This window comes from Ascidiella aspersa, chromosome 7, assembly GCF_963924565.1.
Source record: "Ascidiella aspersa chromosome 7, kaAscAspe10.2, whole genome shotgun sequence".
In the NCBI taxonomy this organism is placed as follows: domain Eukaryota; kingdom Metazoa; phylum Chordata; class Ascidiacea; order Phlebobranchia; family Ascidiidae; genus Ascidiella; species Ascidiella aspersa.
Genome location: NC_139453.1, coordinates 27,070,485 through 27,089,135, shown reverse-complemented (window position 1 = coordinate 27,089,135; position 18,651 = coordinate 27,070,485). Strand labels below are relative to the sequence as shown.

At 36.5% G+C, this 18,651-nt stretch overlaps 1 protein-coding gene and 1 pseudogene across 1 annotated transcript in view; one reads left to right on the top strand and one right to left on the bottom strand.

Annotated features, from left to right (window-relative positions):
- Positions 1-2,809: 2,809 nt before the first annotated feature.
- Positions 2,810-18,651, bottom strand: part of LOC146138748 (syntaxin-8-like) — a 30,088-nt gene continuing 14,246 nt past the window's right edge. The window contains exons 3-7 of the mRNA XM_083393484.1: positions 11,231-11,350; positions 10,485-10,615; positions 8,907-8,999; positions 4,944-5,045; positions 2,810-3,150 (exon numbers count right to left, since the gene is read on the bottom strand). Of these exons, the coding sequence (XP_083249610.1) occupies positions 3,074-3,150; positions 4,944-5,045; positions 8,907-8,999; positions 10,485-10,615; positions 11,231-11,350 (523 nt within the window). The 3' untranslated portion in view covers positions 2,810-3,073. The remainder of the gene's footprint in view (positions 3,151-4,943; positions 5,046-8,906; positions 9,000-10,484; positions 10,616-11,230; positions 11,351-18,651) is intronic.
- Positions 17,481-18,180, top strand: LOC146138750 (glutathione S-transferase Mu 3 pseudogene; annotated as a pseudogene).

The following is an 18,651-nucleotide window of genomic DNA, read 5'->3' as shown; positions in this document are numbered from 1 at the left end:
GCCCAATACATCACGGCAGATGCGTGTAATCTCGCGCAGAAAATGAGCTAGTCACGAGCATAGGCGTAGCCAGGGGGGTACAGGGGTCATACCCCTCCCCCAATTTATAAATATTGTACTCTTAATAATAATTTGTTTTGTAGCAACTATGAGCAGTACCACAAAAGTCGATCACAGGCACGCCGCACCTTCAATTGTCATGCATTGTTACGTCACAAACGACGTAGTTATTACGTTTGCTATACTTGTTAATGTAGTTTCACTAGTTTTTAGTCATTTTGGTTTTGCTTTTTGAATGGTTTTTGAGTATTGCGTTAAAACTCAGCCAGTTTCTGCTTGAAACGGTTTGCTAGCATATTTCTTTGTGTTCTATATGGCAGTTCATACAATGACAAAAGCTATACAAAAAAGTTCAAAATTTTCGCACCCCTCAAAATTTTCGGCTGGCTATGCCACTGGCCACGAGCCGCTCAAGTTGCTCTATATTGGGAAAGGTGTGAAAACGTGAGAACTCGCGCCCGCTAAGGCACGATAATCGAAACGCAGCAACCATAGCCAAGCAATGATCACAGACCAGGTATTGCGGGCAGCGTTTTAGGTGTGGAAACCTGAGAATGTCGCCCTAATCAAAAAGGCAAATGGCGGGCCGGGAATAGGTCGCGGGTGTATATTTAACCTTTCGCGTGGCGCGTTTCAGCGAAACTCTACGAGATAGGATCAGGTTTGAGACGCTAGAAACTTCGGGTATTGTCCAAGTTTGGCCTAAAAGTCGCAAATTTGCAGTTTGTGCATTGGCGCTTTGTATTTATTACGGGATTGGACGACAGCATTACATTTCTAATATAGTCTAATTTGCATTGTCGCTCAGAAAAAGCGCTAGGCATACTTGATAATCTACACACCCCTTTTGTGCTTTCAATAGTTGTTTTTTCACCCTTTGTTTGTCGCAAGTTTAGTTTTAAAGCTCGTCTAATTAAAAAAACTAGGCATACTTTATAACATACACACCCCTTTAGTGCTTTCAATAGTTTCTTTTTCACCCTTTGTTTGTCACAAGTTTCGTTTTGAAAGCTCGTCTAATTAAAAAAACTAGGCATACTTCTTAACCTACACACCATTTTTGTGCTTTCAACAGTAGTTTTTCCAGTCTGTTTTTGTCACAAGTTTCGTTTAAAGCTTGTCAACGTATATTGGCAACAAGGAAAATGTTTTTTAGGTCTTTTTAACTGTGATGTCGTTTTGATAAAAATGTTTTGCGAGGAGAATGCTTTCGGGTTAATAAAATATAAGCACTTTCGCACAACTGTGGATGTTAGGTTGGAACAGACTGTACAAACAAAATGGCGTAAAGACTGGAACAATTCTTGACAATAAAGAAGCAATACAGTAAGAGGATTTAGTTAGACGTACAGTATGAATATCAAATGCTATATACAGTAGGAAACATTTTAAACGTTTCGGATAACTTTTTTGTCATTTTTAAACTCCACAAAGTTTATTGTGGGCCACTATACATCAAACACGAGCAGTGCTCTGCGCAACTAGAGAACACCATCCGCAAACTTGCGCGAGGATGTACCTTTTTACAAGTGAAATAAAGAAGTGAATAAAGAGATATACAAAACGTTTAAAAATGTTACCTACATGGGCTTTGATGTCCTACCAGGTCTAACTAAAACATCTAACCTTTGTGCTCTAAAATTCTGAAAACGTAATGCGCTTTAGGGCTAATCGTGGTATAAAATGATAGCCTATAGTTTTGTATTACATAACTGACTACTTGCGCCGCACTGTTAATAACTAATAACCACCGGTTGATTATGCTAAATTTGCGCGAAAAAACACACGATAGGGTAACAAACACATTAAAAAATTACATTCAATTTGGGGTTTGGCTGAGGTTGTGGTTTAGTTAGAGTGGAACAACGGATACAGGTAAACTAACTGACTGACGCAACTGTAACATCCCTAGTAAAAAATATTCAACTCGAAGATTTGGGTAACCTGGTACATATTTTTGCCTAATGTGCCGACTAATAACTTTAATAGAATCTGTTTATAATAACCTACTCGTTTTTGCAGCCACACAATTGTGAAGACAGGACAATAAATATATTGCAATCGATTCATAACGCAAGACAGCATCAGGCTTTTAGCAAGATTGTACAACAACAAGTAAGGTAATTGCGAGGGCGAATCAAAATCCAATTTTAGGGACGCAATCAAACATTAGCAATAATTTTAAATTAATAAATTGCTACGAGAAAAAAAAAATCATGTACGAGTAACTCACAATTTTCTAGTCAAAACGAAAAAAATTCCTGCATGGAAATCTGTGTTGGCGGACCGCAAAAATAAAAATAAATCAGAAAGAGACAGCGTCAATCATGCAAGCGAAGCGACCATACGACCGTATTAGCGTCTTTTCACGATAAAGAGGGAAGTGAAATAGCCAACTACACAAGCGGACGAGAAGCTATATTAATTACTAACAATCTTCAAATCTGATCAGATGGCGAAGGCAAATAGAAAGCTAAGCGACAGACTTAAGTGTATAGCTGTGTAATTAGATCAGAAATTCATGTAAAATAATTAATCTATGTAAATTGTCGAACTTGTCTAATTCTAAATACGATAATCAGGTGACCCTACATAAAGACAAATTCTAATGAATTCTCGACAAGCTTTCGCACAACCGTGCTTCATCAGGTCAAAGTAGAGAAAAAAAAGACTTCCTAATTTCCAGATTAGTACTTTGACCTGATGAAGCACGGTTGTGCGAAGGCTTGTCAAAATTTCAATAGTCTTTATATTGTGATTTAAAATAGTAACCTTTTTTCTATTTCTACTCGGCCAAGTTAAGAAGATTGGGTGTAACATGCTATAAGGTATGAATAGGAATATTACAATACGAAAATAAGCCTTTTCATTGAAGCAGCGCAATTACAGAAGACAGTGGATAACCCAAACTGTAAACCTAAGTGCACGAGTTCAGATCACGTGACGATTTGGCGTGAGCAAGGCACGGAGCGACGATGACGTCATCAACGCGCAGAAGTGACGTCATAAAGGGCTATTTGTGACGCGAAGGCACGGCGGCGATAACGACGACAATTGCGACGAAAAGAAGTAAAATGACCGTCCACAGCGCTGGAAAACAAAATAAAAGAAAATGCGAAATGCATGTAAGCGAATTATTACCGAGCCATCTCAGTTTTGGAGCATAATGGTTGGAGGTTGTAGTAAGACGTGATAAGAATATCAGAGCCAACACAGAAGTGGAATTATTTTTAACGTTTCGAATAGCTCTTTATTCATTTTCAAGAGTGTCTTATCACTATAGGTTGAAACTGAATAAAGATTTATTCGAAACGTTTGAAATGCTACCTATACGTCTGTATGAACTTTGATATTTAAATTACGCATTTCAGTTAACCTTTCTAATTTCTTTATTAATTAGGCAAGTTTTATTTTTTCAAATTGTATCGATATCCAGTGAGGTTGTCTAAAATATCGGATTGGAGACGATACCTGAAGTCAAGTAGCAATATCGGTACTCGTCCGATACTTGGGTGATATAGGTGCCGATTCGATACCCAAATTATTTTTGCATTTTAGTCTTGGTATGCCTTTAAACGCAGAGTTTTCTAACTTACAATATAACTGACGCAAAACATAGTGAAAGTCCAATTCAAGGTAACGCCATTTTTACACTACAACGTTGAAAACATTTCCCTTGCACGTTTTGTAATTTCGTATCGAATCAGAATGCTGCACTTTTTTACAAAATATTGGGAATCGCAATGCATGAAGAAATAACGGACACCAATAATCACAAGAAATTTTTCCAAATAAAATCAATACCGAAATTGGGCACAAAAAAAATTTAACCTCGTTTACGATTGGCTTTGAAAACAAGCCAATTTTTTTAGCGGCCATTTAACTTATCGGTGACTTTGAGCGTAAATTCCTGCGCGCGTGAAAACCAGAGTCGCAGGTGCGGGCGGTAATGCTGATGTAGTAGCGTAAAATTGCGATTAAAGCCTTATCTTTCGCGCGGCCATTTATCAACGAAATTAGCGCGCCCGTTTGGCAGCAAACATTTCAACCGCACCAGCTGCGGAATTCGTCGACGTTTTGGTCGCGTGCGCACCAAAATAAAACCCTTTCGCGACTTCGCTCCATTTTCAGAAGAAAAAAATGAGGGTGATATTCGATCGGCGCGAGGAATTTCGTTTGTTTATCGCGTGATTTCGCCATTTTAGTTTATCTGTCTGGAGCTGATTTTACTGCGTTTCCAGAAAGATGGTAAGATTTTTTTTTAAATAAAATGTTTTTCTATAGCTTCAAAATTCTTTTTTGACAAACTTAAATGAAATATGACAAGTTTAATTGAAATTTCTTGATAATATTGTTATGAAGAACCAAGTATGCCCTATGGATCTTTTAAAACAATTGTAAAAGTTTCAAAAACAGATGTTGCATTATGATTTATGCAGTTGCTTGAAAGTGACGCATACAAAAAGGTTGTAATCACCATAGAAAAAAATACATTTCATTTATAATTTTTTTTAAATAGGCAAGGATGTTCACCACGTCCAAATTACAATTTACGCAAAGCTAGTTTCGTTATAATTTTTTATGACTTATTTTTCTAAAAATAAAATACGTGGGCGTTGGATACTTGTAATGTTGCTATTTTTTTTTTAATTTTGGGAAATGTACCTATGACTTTTCACATTTAAAGTTTGGCGTTTCCCGTCAAGAATCATTCCTAAATATCTAAACATACGTTATTTTTCGCATGGTAAAAAAGTGAACTAACCTAAACTGTTTTTGTATATTTCAATTCAAAAAGATTTTTTAAATTTACAATTATTATTGAAGGTTTATCGTGTTGGCATCTATACGAGCAGAAATACGAGTTGGAACGAGTTACTCACCACAGGTAGACGATTTCTTCATCACTCGACCGACTCGCTGAGTCTGCTGCTGTATTCTGGACTCGGTGTGACCTACTCGTTGCGCGATGTCGTCTATGAGTTCTGCGCGCAAAGTGTGTACTTAAGTATCAAATGCTAAAGTGACCCAAGCAAAAACAATAACATAGGTGTATTTCACGTCTATTGAAACATACAGCTCTATGAGAGTTGGACTGTTTTACCGTTTTAAAAACATACATTTGTAAAACAATATTGGGGATGTATTTCACGTCTAAAGGAACATACAACTATATGTAATACATTTGGGTCTGTTTAAATGCTTGAAAAATCTCTAAAAAGAATAACATAGATGTATTTCTCGTCTACTGTAACTTATGCCTCTTTGTGATGCTTTCGGGGCCGTTTTAATGCATAATAAACATACATTTGTAAAAAATATACTATAGAAATGTATTCCACATTTATTGCACCCAACAATTATGTTTTCGATTCTCTTTTGTACTATTTTTAAACGGTTTAAAAAAACATTATTCCTTAAAAAAAATCATAACATGTTTACTAACATATATCTAGCTTGTCACAATTTTAATACAATTTGTCGCAAGAGATATTGTTGTATTTAGCGTTTAGAACAGTGGTTCTCAACCTTTTTTTCTTTCGTGGCCTATTTACGTTGCAAAAAAATTCTGTGGCCTAATAATTTTTTATGAAAGAAAAAACTGTAAATAGGTTTAGAACAAAACACAACAGAACATATTTCAAAACAGATTATTTATTCAACCGTGCATAAGTGAGATACTTGCGGCTGAAAAATAAATTTACATTCCTTTTTTATTTCTCCCCAAGCCATTATTCCTGTAAAATTAAATATAGTGACACAAATGAAACTAAATCTTAGCTTTTTTAAATTGGTCTGTGGCCCACCTCAAATGTTTTTATGGTCCACTGGTTGACAACCGTTGGTTTAGAGGTTTCGTTCGCATTTTTTATGGAAAAAATTGGTGCCTTCTGGTACAGAACACTGATGAAATTCCAAACCTTTTCGGCTGACAAAAACCTATCGGAATTTTGCCATTTTCCCTAAATGTCAAAGCCATGTGGATTAAGTTTATGGCGAAAGGTTGAGTATTCGCTGAACAAACAAAGTTCATACCGCGTCGTGCTTAAAAACACAAGTGGTTTTACTCTGGAGATATTTCGGTGTCCGTCAAGGTAATTGTTTTTCTTGACTGTTAGATGTGAATAAGCCGTGCGTGGTATTTGCTTGTTGTCGTTATGCCGTTTTCACTGTGGCTCACAAAAAAAATGGGTACATGCCTAGGGTTTTTGAACTTTTAGGGACTTTCAGGCTTTTCTAAAATCTTTTGAAAGTGCATATGTAATGTTGTCTTAAGAATCTTTGCCAAATTACTGAAGCTAAAATAAGTAAATTATGTTACTCTTGTTGTTCTTTTAAACGAAGTAGAGATATCAAAGCCCATATAGAAGTGGGTAACATTTTTGTACGTTTCGAATAACTATTTCTTTATTTTAAACATAAAAATCCAACCATTTTACTCCATAGTTTGATGAATATTATTTAATATTTTCATCCATTTTTTTTTAATTATGTAAGTTAAAACTGCAACAATGTCTAGCATAGCAAATGTATCAAGAATGGAGAAAACGCAACTTAATTTGGCAACCTATACTTTGCCATAATACTCAAACACATCTCATCTGGTAATTGTAATTGGTAACCAACTTTTGGATAACCTATTCAAGTCGCCTTCTTTAGAATACCACCGAACGCTAAAATTTGTAATTTCCTCCAAAAGCCCATTTCCACGATTGCTCTCAAAATAAAAGCACTAAAATCCAGTCTTGTGCGGAAAAGGGAGATTTGGCGTTTGAAGTTCACCGTACAACTATATACGCGTGTCGTGCGGGATTGCCGTCTGTTGTGGTCCGCATTTTTTGGCAAATAAATAGTCCGTGCAGTGCAGTAAGAAGGCCAAGCACACGCCAGCTCTGTTTGCTATTGATTCGGAGACTGCGCCAGGGCAGAACAAAACACGAAAAAAAGACCAAAACACCGACACCTGTCTGGAGATGGCCACCTATACCGAACTACCAAACCTAACGTACTTTTAAGCTTCCCTTCTTTAGGTTAACTCGGTGTTTCTCAACCTATAAGTCGCGAACCGAAAATAGGGTCGGCTTTGATTTTGCTGGGTCGCCGACTGCAGCGATTTTATATGACGAGCAAAATTTAACCAAAATTTGAGAAACTTGGGGAAACAATGCGAAGACATTGGTCATACTTTCCAGATTCGAATATATCAATGTGATTGCTTTCTATGTGTTTTTTTCACATGAAGCTTGCAAGAAGTTAAGCGAAGATAACTTGATCGCCGAAGCTTTGCTGGTAAACTTACGCTCAGTTTTGGGTCGCCGTAAAAAAGCTGAGAAACACTATATTAACTTAAAACTACAGCAGAGAAACAAATCTCGTTTAAAAGGTTTTTAACTTTTACCTACGTCACACAGTATCGGAGGCGGTCGTGATTTTTGGAGACTTTCTTTATAAGGAGCATATATTCTTTATAAGGAGCATATATTCTTTATAAGGAGCATATATTCTTTATAAGGAGCATATATTCTTTATAAGGAGCATATATTCTTTATAAGGAGCATATATTCTTTATAAGGAGCATATATTCTTTATAAGGAGCATATATTCTTTATAAGGAGTATATATTCTTTATAAGGAGCATATATTCATTATAAGGAGCATATATTCTTTATAAGGAGCATATATTCTTTATAAGGAGCATATATTCTTTATAAGGAGCATATATTCTTTATAAGGAGTATATATTCTTTATAAGGAGCATATATTCATTATAAGGAGCATATATTCTTTATAAGGAGCATATATTCTTTATAAGGAGCATATATTCTTTATAAGGAGTATATATTCTTTATAAGGAGCATATATTCATTATAAGGAGCATATATTCTTTATAAGGAGCATATATTCTTTATAAGGAGCATATATTCTTTATAAGGAGCATATAAATTCCATTTAAAGGGGCAAAATCACGGGTTATTAAATAAGCTTTTTGATTCACCGCTTGTGATTTTGGGAGAGAAGGTAGTGACGTTTTGAAGAGCCCACCCAAAAGTTCTATGTAGATGAGTTGGGAAAAAGCGAATGGAAGAATTTCAATTCGATTTCATTGATGTCACGCATCAAGTCACGTACACAAACGACCCGTGCTTGGCAACATTGCACAAATTGAAATTCAGCTGCTTCGGAGTTAGATTTTTTTGCCAGTTCACGATATTTCTTTCTGGCGAGGAATGATAAAATAAATAAAACCGGTTTTTAGTTTTTACAAAATAGATCTCTAAGTTTTGTGTCTATTGTGTATTTATCAACGTATACAAACTTTTTTCGGTGTATCATTTTTTTATTTTCGTAATAATTTAATTATTTTTTTGTTACCCACCACCTGCTATGTATGCATTTTTCTATGAATACAGGGACTGAAAAATCTGTTTTATCGGTTAAATATATATTCCGTTGTCTAAAGTTCTAACCCTGTATTTTACTCGGGTTTTTAAACTCATAGTTTTACTTTTCGTTTTTTTTTTAAATTGCGATGCCTGCTAAGTGTACGTATGCATGACTCATTTTAAGGTTTAATTCGCATTTTTAAGATTTGTGAAGTAAACTTTCGGAGCTCAAAGCACAACGCTGTTGCGCCACCAAGCGTCAATTTACAAAGGTTCTAAAAAAAGCTGGTCACTTTACTATTTAAACAGAACCGGATTTTTTAATAGAAAATATGCACATACTTTTTCAAAAAAAAAATTTAAAGAAAAAAATGGAAATTTGCGCGTGTTATGCGAATCGAAAAGTCGATTTCTTGCACACACGCTATCAAAGTGCTTGTTACATCACAATAGGTAACTCACCAGTCTGGTAATCAGCCTCATCTCCGATATCGAGGCCGATGTTGCGCTGCCGTCGGAGGGCGTCAGATAGCTTGTCGAGGCCTTCGTCTTGTTCTGGAAAATACAAACCAGTGTAAAAGTTACTGGAACGTTCATATACACAATGCGTATACTGTGATCAAGCCCTTCTAAAGTCGTACTGGCCAACGATAACGGTATACCTTAAATAATACACAAGATGCCTACCGTAATTAGTCAGTTTGATCAGGCTAGTAGTGTAAGTAAGGTCAGGCTGGAAAAAGAACTAGCCTGCGGTGAGATTCGAACTCACGACCTGCAGGGTTATTGAAACGTAGATACGAATGACAGGTCTTCTGAATGTTAACGTGAATCTTGTTCAAAAGAAGGAACAAATTTGAAATATCCAACAAAACGTAATGCTTCCCAGAAGTCACCATTATATAAAAAAGGTTACACAACAAATTTTCGTATCCGTTTATTTGAAAACTAGGCCTTTGCAGTTTTTTTCGTTGAACTAAATTCTAAAAGTAATTTAAGAAAAAACAATAAATGATATGTTAAGAATTGCGTGATTGAAACCTTTTCTTTTAAACAGTAAAATCAAAGAAAAATAGCGTTTTCAACAACCATATGCCTATTAAAAAAAATGTTGAAAAATCTATATAATTTTAACAACTGTAACATACATATACACAACGCGTATTTTGTAATCAAACCCTTCTAAAGTATACACAAGGTGCCTTAAGGCTTACGATATTAGTCAGCCTGATCCAAAATGTAGTGAAGCAAGGTCAGGCTAGAAAAACAACTAGTCTGCGCCTGCGGTGAGGTTCGAACTTACGACCTCCGGTAAAACGATAATCCTGATCCGGCTGACTGATTTAAGCCTTTCCAAAGGTTTTTCCAAATTCCTTTTAATGTGTGGAAATGTAATTTAATAGTTTTTCCAAATGCATCTAATAACATAAAATAATATACAAACGCTGGCGAAGCGTCAATAAACTAAAAGTGTCGCATTATAGTTTAAAAATATTTTTGAAAAGGTGAAGGTGCCGGATAATTGCGGTGGTAAGGTGTTTAGAAATAGCAAGCAGCGTTTCGCAGAATCCACAAAATCTCATCCCGTGTTATACGGCCCACGTGCTGGAAAATTTGTCAAGTCCCGGTATAGGATACCTTAGATTTGAGCTCTTTTTTACTGAACTAAAGAAAAAAAGTAAAGTAAGTGGTGAACGTGTAGTGCCGTTTTCTTTCCATTGGTTAGAAATGTTAGAAATGTTAGAAATGCCGGCAATGCCGGAAATGTCAGTAATGTTCAGACCCAGTCCTCGGGGCAATCGATCTCAGGAAGGCGGTGCCGCCACTTGGGCCAGAGTTGAACTACGCGGCAGAAGATTAACGTTTTTACCTTTTTGGTTAATGGTGTAGGTGTTTATATGAGCGTAAATGTCTGTAATAACTTTAGTATTTCACTGCACCCCCCTAAAAAAAAACAGTGTTACCCAGGGAAAAATGGCAGGATTCTACCTTAAGGGATCCGGTGAAAGAACCCAGTCTGGTAAGGAATTGAGCTCTCACCTCTCATAACTTGCTGTTGCCTCTGTCGGAATTCGTCAGCAGTCAAACTTGAAATATGCTCGTCACTTTCAAGCCACGGGTTTGTAAAGGTGCCAACCTCGTCTGAAGAATCCACCGCTAACAGTGCCGCCCTGAAAAAAATAATTTATAAGAACTGGAGAGAAAAATGCGAAAGCACGGCGGCTTTACATCTCTGACGTAAAATCGTAAATCTATTCTTTCCAAAAAACAAACAATATAAACATGGTTTTGTTATGTTGATCTTTGTGTAACGAAACGCATTTGATAACAATCATTGACACCAAGACAATTCACACGAGCGAAAATTATCGATCAGACGTGGTCGACGGATTACGATATCTAAGCGACAAAATAGAGATGTAAAATACTTGATATTTTATTCCAATACCGATACCCGATATTTTATACAAAAAGTAACATAGAAATAAAGATGAAATTAAAATGTATAAAGGAAACTTTTGTAAGGCTACTATTAGGCTAAGACCGGCTTTAGCGTTGGAAGTTTAACCTTCAGTTGTTAATCTACTATTTTAAGATAAATTTACAATTCACGGTAGAATCGCAAAATTAAAGTAGACATTTCTATAGTAAATAGGTTAAATACAGACTGTAGAGTCGGAGCCGGACTCGACGAAGCGGCAAATTTGACCAGAGTCGGACAACTGACTCCACGTGGTTGTGAGCCACGCAACAGACGGTGATTTGCGCTTGTGTCCGCGACTCACCTTTCCATTTGGTGGTGGTCGAATGACCCGGCCCTGGCGTCCGATGCGTCGTTCAGAATGCGCCCCCTCGTGGTCAAAGTGTCCAGTAGGTTCTGGCGTCGATCCAACTCGCCGTGGGTGCTGTTGAACAAAAAGCGAACTGTTAAATATCTGACGGGAATTTAAACGTTTTTATTAAAACAGTAAAAGTAGATAAAACCATTGTGGACTGTGGTGGCTTTACTATATACGAGTTTTAAAAAACACAAGCGGCAATCCCTGTGGTTAATGAGGTTTATACAAGGCAGTGATTTAACAAATGGTATGAAAACTTATTTAGACTCATTTTTGTATTTTTTTTTTAACTTATTTATAAAAAAAATGAAAAGATGAGTTTGGCAAAGCTTACATTGAAATCAGAGATTAACCGATCATTTTTTTGACCTATACCGATACCTATATTTTATGTTTTAGATAACCCCATACCAATAACCGACTTTTATACATATAAAGATAATTTAATAGTTCTAATTAACAAATCCAATCCAACCATGCAATTATACAACTCTTATTTTGCATACCAACTTTGCATTATGCGTGGACAGGGGTCGGCATGATTTTTTTTTAGAGATGACGTCAATAATTTACGCCGTTTAACAAGCAGACTTACGAACCTGCTGTTTTCAGTTCCGACAAATGCAAATAAAATGAAATGAAATTTTTACATTTAACGAGAAAGCCAAAAGACGATTTTTTAATAAAACTCTTGAAAGATAAATAATTATTGAAAAATATATATATATTTTTTTTTGAAGAATATATACACGAAGATTTTATTTAGGCCTTTATGGGCCTCTTAAAGTAAGTGAACAAATCCCCAAGGGTCCACAGACCCAGTTTAACAACCTGTGGTTTAGGTATTCAAAAATGATATTGAAATTCTCTTAATCAATCGCTATCTAATTTAAGACGTGTTTTAAATTGTCTAGAAGCAACATTGTTGTGTCAAATTTATGATTAAATCAATTAAAACGTGGCATACACTGCTTTATAATATTATCCAGGGTCGTTTATATCAATGGTTACGTTTGGCTCACAACGGGGTTGGAAAAAGGTTGGACTGAGTAAATTTAAAAACTATACAAGGTACAGACAAGTGCTAACATAATTAAGACAGTTAAAACTATTTTTTTTTTTCATTCAACAGACAAAAACAAACTGAGGTGTGCGAGCTTTTAAAATTTTACAAATCGAGTAAGTAAAATTTTAGGCACTGTATGCTTTGAGACATCTTTTTTACCCTAAAATCTTGGATGAAGAGGCCAATAAATTTATGCGACTACAAGGTTTCACTGTATATCTGATATACTTCAGTTTTTTGCCCCTACTTAAAATAGTTTTATTTCATTTTGTTTTGTTTTTTTAATCAAGAAATTTCAAATATGTTTGGTTTTAAAGATGTGAAATGTTTTTTGAATACAAGAGAGTTTTTATGGCTGCTTTATCTTTAATTCTTCTACAACTTTAAAAGCAAAATCTATTAGTTTAAATTAGGAAAAATTGAGCTAATGCCAGGTTATATAGTTCTAAGGTTTAAGGTAGATAAATAGATTCCATTTTTTTTGGAACAGAAACAACTAGCTACGACGTAGCACAAAGTTTTTTACAAAAAAAGTACAGTTGTTAGTTCCAGGGTAGTACAGCCCGAGAGGACGGCAATGTACATAGAGTCAACTGCACCCTAAATGAACCCTCCAAGGCTGAATAAATACACCGGGTGAGTAAATGATTTACAAATCTGGATCTATTCAGACAGCGAGCAAGTCACGGTCCACGTTGCTTAGTTGGCAGTTTTCGGAGGCAAAGTGGCTTAGTTAGCAGTTTTTCGTCAAGGTTTGTACTGTGTTCTATACAAAATCAATACTTCGATTGTTAGCCATAAGGTAAATGCAGCTTCAAAAAGATCTTTCGAAACTAATGGCTGGAAAGTTTGTAGCAATTTCAGTAAAAATGTAGAACCTATACCACTTATTCGAATAGAAAAATGTCTATTCTATTAAACGTTCTGGCTTTTCTATTTTAATTGAAATGGCTTTGAACTAGCGAGCGCATTTTTTTATGATTTTACCATCACATAGATAAATTGTCGTGCATTGTATTTTACGCCATTGTGCCCGAGGCCCAGCAAATTGTTGGCAAATCTCAGTTAAAAAGGAAAACGTAACAAACCGAATAGCCGGGCCTCTGTGAACCAGCAAAAAAAATTATAACAGTGTAGCATGATGGTTGGAGGTTGTAGTCAAAGCCCGAAGTAGGTAGGATTTTGAACGTTTCGAATAACTCTTTTTTTAACATCAGATGTTAAAAATGTTAAAAGAGATATTCGAAACGTTCAAAATGCTACCTACCTCTATATGGGCTTGATATTCTTATTACGAATTTCAACAGTGTTACCTGTTTTATCCTATGTGCATTTTTTTGCTTCAGATAATCCAGCGTTTAATTGTAAAATGTCGATTACGCTTTGTTACTGGGATATTCGGGGCATTGCCCAGCCTGTGGTTCTTATGCTGAAATACTTGGGAGTTGAATTCGTGCATAAACCCCTTGCACCGAACAGCGAAGGAGAAAAGGAATGGTTTGGCGTCCAAAAACAGAAGCTTAAGAATGATTGCGACTTTCCAAATCTTCCCTATCTAATGGACGGCGACACTTTGATTACTGAGAGCTTTGCAATCATGAGGTACCTTGCCAGAAAGCATAAAGACCTTCTACCATTGGCAGAGAAGGAAATTCAGCAAGCTGATATCGCTCAAGGGGTTGTGCAAGATCTAAGGCTCGGATTTATTGAAGCTGTATACAACGAGCACGTGAAATTTGAACCGGAAGGTCGCAAGAACTACAGGGAACAGATTCCAGTTAAGCTTGAAGGCATGGAAAAGGTCCTGAAAAGGCAGGCGTGGATTGCAGGGCAAAAGCTGACCTTCGTTGATTTCGCGTTGTGCGAATACTTGGACCAGTTGCGCCTTTGCTACCCAGATGTGCTGGATAAGTACCCAAGTGTCAAGAAGTACGTGGACAACTTCGACTCTCTTGCGAAGATCAAGGAATACAAGAACTCGACTGACTACAGAGTCTTTCCGGTGATGACTGAAGGTGCCCAATGGGGATGGAAAGGAAAGTAAAAATCGCCCCCGGAAACATAAATTTGCGAATCAACGTTAGGTTTGCAGTAATTAAGTGCAGCTTGATGGTCTAATTCAGTGCTTTTTAAACCCATGGGTTCTATCGCCACTTGACTGCAGTAGTTCACATAGTTAGATTGATTGAGATTGGATTTGGGAAAGATTTCACAATCCTTGAGAAAACTGCGGAAACAATATGAAGATATGACTTGTAATAATCAAATTTGAGCTTATATATGCTAATGTGCTGTGTGTTATTTGCTTTCAAAAAGTTTATTGTAGAGAATTGGGTCGCCAAATTTTGCTGTTAAACTTGGCTTGCCGCGAAAAAAGATTAAGAAACACTGATATTTGGACAGCTTTGCATGCATTTCTTTTATTCGCCCGCTACTGGGAATGTTTACAGGAATTTCAGCAGATAATTGCAATCTAACTTGAAAAAATACCGTTAACATTTCAATTTATTCTATTTTGCTTTTTTGAACATAGTAATTACGTCATTTGGTATTCGATAGAATCACTTAAACTTTGTCCAAAATATCTGGTTTCGGTATTGGACCAAAAATTGTCAAGTATGGAAAATATAGCTAATTCCAATTGTTTAAATATCCTACTTTAACAGAATATGGTTGCGCTGTATTATGTGCCTTTGCAATTTGTGAAAATTTATGTTGTGATGCAAAATTGTTTAGTACAACTGAGTGTCACCTTTAATTGGCAATAAAAATGTTTAGATATTATAGCGTTTATATCTCGACAGCTACGAAAAGCTAATATAGATATAGCAACATAAAGGGCTCATAGTCTTTACACAATGTCAAACTTAGCAAACACGACTGTTTGCTCAAACGGCGGTATTAAGACATTAGCTTTCTATGCCTAGAAATAAAATTCGTACAGCAACTGAACTTGCCATCATTGTACGGATTATGTTAAGATGTGCTACAACCAGGGCTGCGGAGTCGGACTCGGAACTCGAGTAAGTCTACGTAAAACTACACGATTCCCGAATTCGATGTGCTCATGCGCAGTATCAAATTTTGAAAAAGGGCCGTAAACTGCTAAATTTAAATGTGAAATATCATGTGGTGAAATATTTCATCCACGTATTGTAGGCGGATGAGTTATATCACACCTATGAGTGAATTGCTGTACGTTACGTAAATGGGTGAAATACAAGCTCTATTTTCGGCGCCTGCTCGGGACTTGATGGATTCGGCAAATTTGCCGGAGTCGGATTCGGATTATTTTTTAGCCGGTTTCGGACTCCGACTCTGGTTATTTTTTTCCGACTTCGCAGACCTGGTTACCACAACGTCGGAAAATATATGTCAAAATTTGTTGCCATCTGAAATGCAACCTGAATCACTGTGGTTTTGCATACGTCGAATCATAGGTTCCCAAACTAGAGGTCGCAACATTTGTAAAAGAAAAAATTGGCAAGAAAACTAACAATATAAACTAAACAATTAGCAAGACCCGTTAGTTTAACAATTGTGTTGACATTGAAAATTTCTTAATGATATGCTATATACAATTTGTGGCATGGATTTTAATTGGAAGCAAGTTTGTTTTGTAACACCGACGTAATAATTTGATTTTTCCATTGTCGGACTTCGGCTTTTAACAGGCAGATCAATATACAAGTTCTTATTTTAAACTATCGCGTGAAATGCACAAGCCACAAGGTATCTACTGGAATGAGCTACTGAAGGCTGATTCCGTTTAAAAAGTATTTTATTCAGGAGATAAGCGAATAAATGAGCTATGAACTTTTAATTTTCATAAACCGATTTGCATCATATACTAAACTGCAATGCAGTATCACTTAAAAAACGATAGTCGCATTTTTCATAAACAATTAGGTATTAAAAGTTTTAAAAAACAAAGCATCGCGGTGACGGATTAGTATTTAGACACAAGTGTAGCCTCATACTAAACAAAAATCACTTAAAATGAAATAACTACCAGTTCAATATATGCTTAAATTATTGCAAGGCTCACATTAACGTGCAATTATTATAGATATAAAAATAAAAGTTTAGTGTGATCAGCTCACGTTAAAAACAATAGTTAAAAAATGTCATTACATGAGAAATTGCCTTTACACAGTTTGCCTACAGGTGTAAAATGGGCATTGTTGCGCCATTGTTACGAAACATTCAACGACTGGTGAACGCCGAACATGACTAGGCAATTTTTAGGTACACGTCACGATTCCACGGTTCACTGCACACCCGGTCGGAAAAAAGGAGCGCTAGAGTTTAAAAATAATGTATCCTGTCTGGCTTTCAGTCGGCTGTACAGTGATAGGGCAAAGTGCGTTTGTTTTGCAAACTTGCCTTTCTAAACTAAGCTTTGTGAATAAACGGAAAGCAATTAAAAAAAAGTTATTGGGTAAGTTAGGTTACAGTCGGTGACTTAATTTGCAGTTTGTGTGCGAAGCTTTTAGTAATTTTTCATTTTTAGAAGTTAAATACGTACGGTAAGTCCAGCGTTTGTATTTCATACCTAAATATCCCGACTTGGCAAACTAACATTCAACAAACTGTTTACCACATAGGCAGCAAGCAAGTTTGAAGCATGAAATGACTAGCAAGCAATTTTAGATGGGCGGGTTTTTAGTGTGTCGGTCGTCATACAAATTTTATACCATTCTTATACCCATGAGGAAATGCAGTTTAAAAACTGGCAATGGCTTTACTTGGTTTTTAGGACACTATACACGGATGTTTCTGTATTCATTTCAATGAAATACACCAGCCAGAAAACCGGATAGTATTAAAAATAGAACATTTTGTCGATCTTATGAAATGTTTAGGCATTAAAAACAATTTAAATAGCTTAATAAGTGGAAGCACTTTTGGCTTTATAATGGTAACATCACGTTAGCTAAGTGGTATGTATACGGAAACTCATTTTCTCACCTAGGTTATTTTACGCCACTGTGCCACAATGCTCAGCTCAGGAAATTGTTGATAAATCTTTGTTAAATTGGGAAACCTGACAAACTGAACAGCCAGGCAGATACAGACAGAAAGCAGCAATACAAATACGTCAACCTTTCTATGTTTTGTTTCAGAATACCCTACTGTTTATAATGTCGGCGGTTACGCTTTGCTATTGGGATATTCGGGGCATTGCCCAGCCTATAGTCCTAATGCTGCAGTACTTGGGAGTTGAATACATGCATAAAAAACTTCAAACGAACGACGAGGGTGAAAAAGACTGGTTTGGCGTTGAAAAACAAAGGCTTAAGAAGGTTTTCGACTTTCCAAACCTTCCCTACCTAATGGACGGCGACACTATGCTTACCGAGAGCTTTGCAATCATGAGGTACCTGGCCAGAAAGCACAAAGATCTCTTACCATTGACTGAGGAAGAAATACAACAAGCTGATATCGCTCAAGGGGTTGTACAAGATTTACGGACCAATTTCATGAGAGCCTTATACGACGGGCACGTGAAATTTGAACCGGAAGGTCGCAAGAATTACAAAGATCAAATTCAAGGAAAGCTGGAAGGCATGGAAAAGGTCCTGAAAAGGCAGGCGTGGATGGCAGGGCAAAATCCAACATTTGTTGATTTCGCAATGTGTGAATACTTAGACCAGTTGCGCCTTTGCTACCCAGATGTGCTGGACGAGTATCCCAGTGTCAAGCAGTACGTGGACAACTTCGACTCTCTTGCGAAGATCAAGGAATACAAGAACTCGACAAAGTACCACCCTTTCCCAGTGTATACTGAAGACAGCGCGTGGGGATGGACGGAAAAGTGAAAATGACAAAGGGGGAACTTTTGCACCGAATTGGTGCATTCGGAGTTGTGTTACTTTGCAGTAATTGGTTGCAGTTTGATCTTAACTGTACAGCTTTGCGTGCATTTCGTTTAAACGCTCGTTTATGTGTTGTGTTGTTGGCAGAATTTGTAAACTGAAATGTGCTTGATAATTGATGATCTGATGTTTCGTACAGCTAGTGAAGCTGTTATAATTATAAGGAGTTATAGAAGCTAATATAAAGTAATACACAGGTGCCTTATTAATTACAAAGAATAATTACAAGCCAAACACAAAGTCGAAGATAGCAAACACACAAAGGTATCTCGTGCGAAATTGTTCTCGGGTATAGGTTTAATTAAGAGACGTTCAAGCACACGGCTTTTAACGTATGTCGCGCTTAAAGCACTATGCATGGCAATACACCTTCGGTAAATGTAAATTTGTTAAGGCCGCGTGTTATAAGGCCAATATTCAGA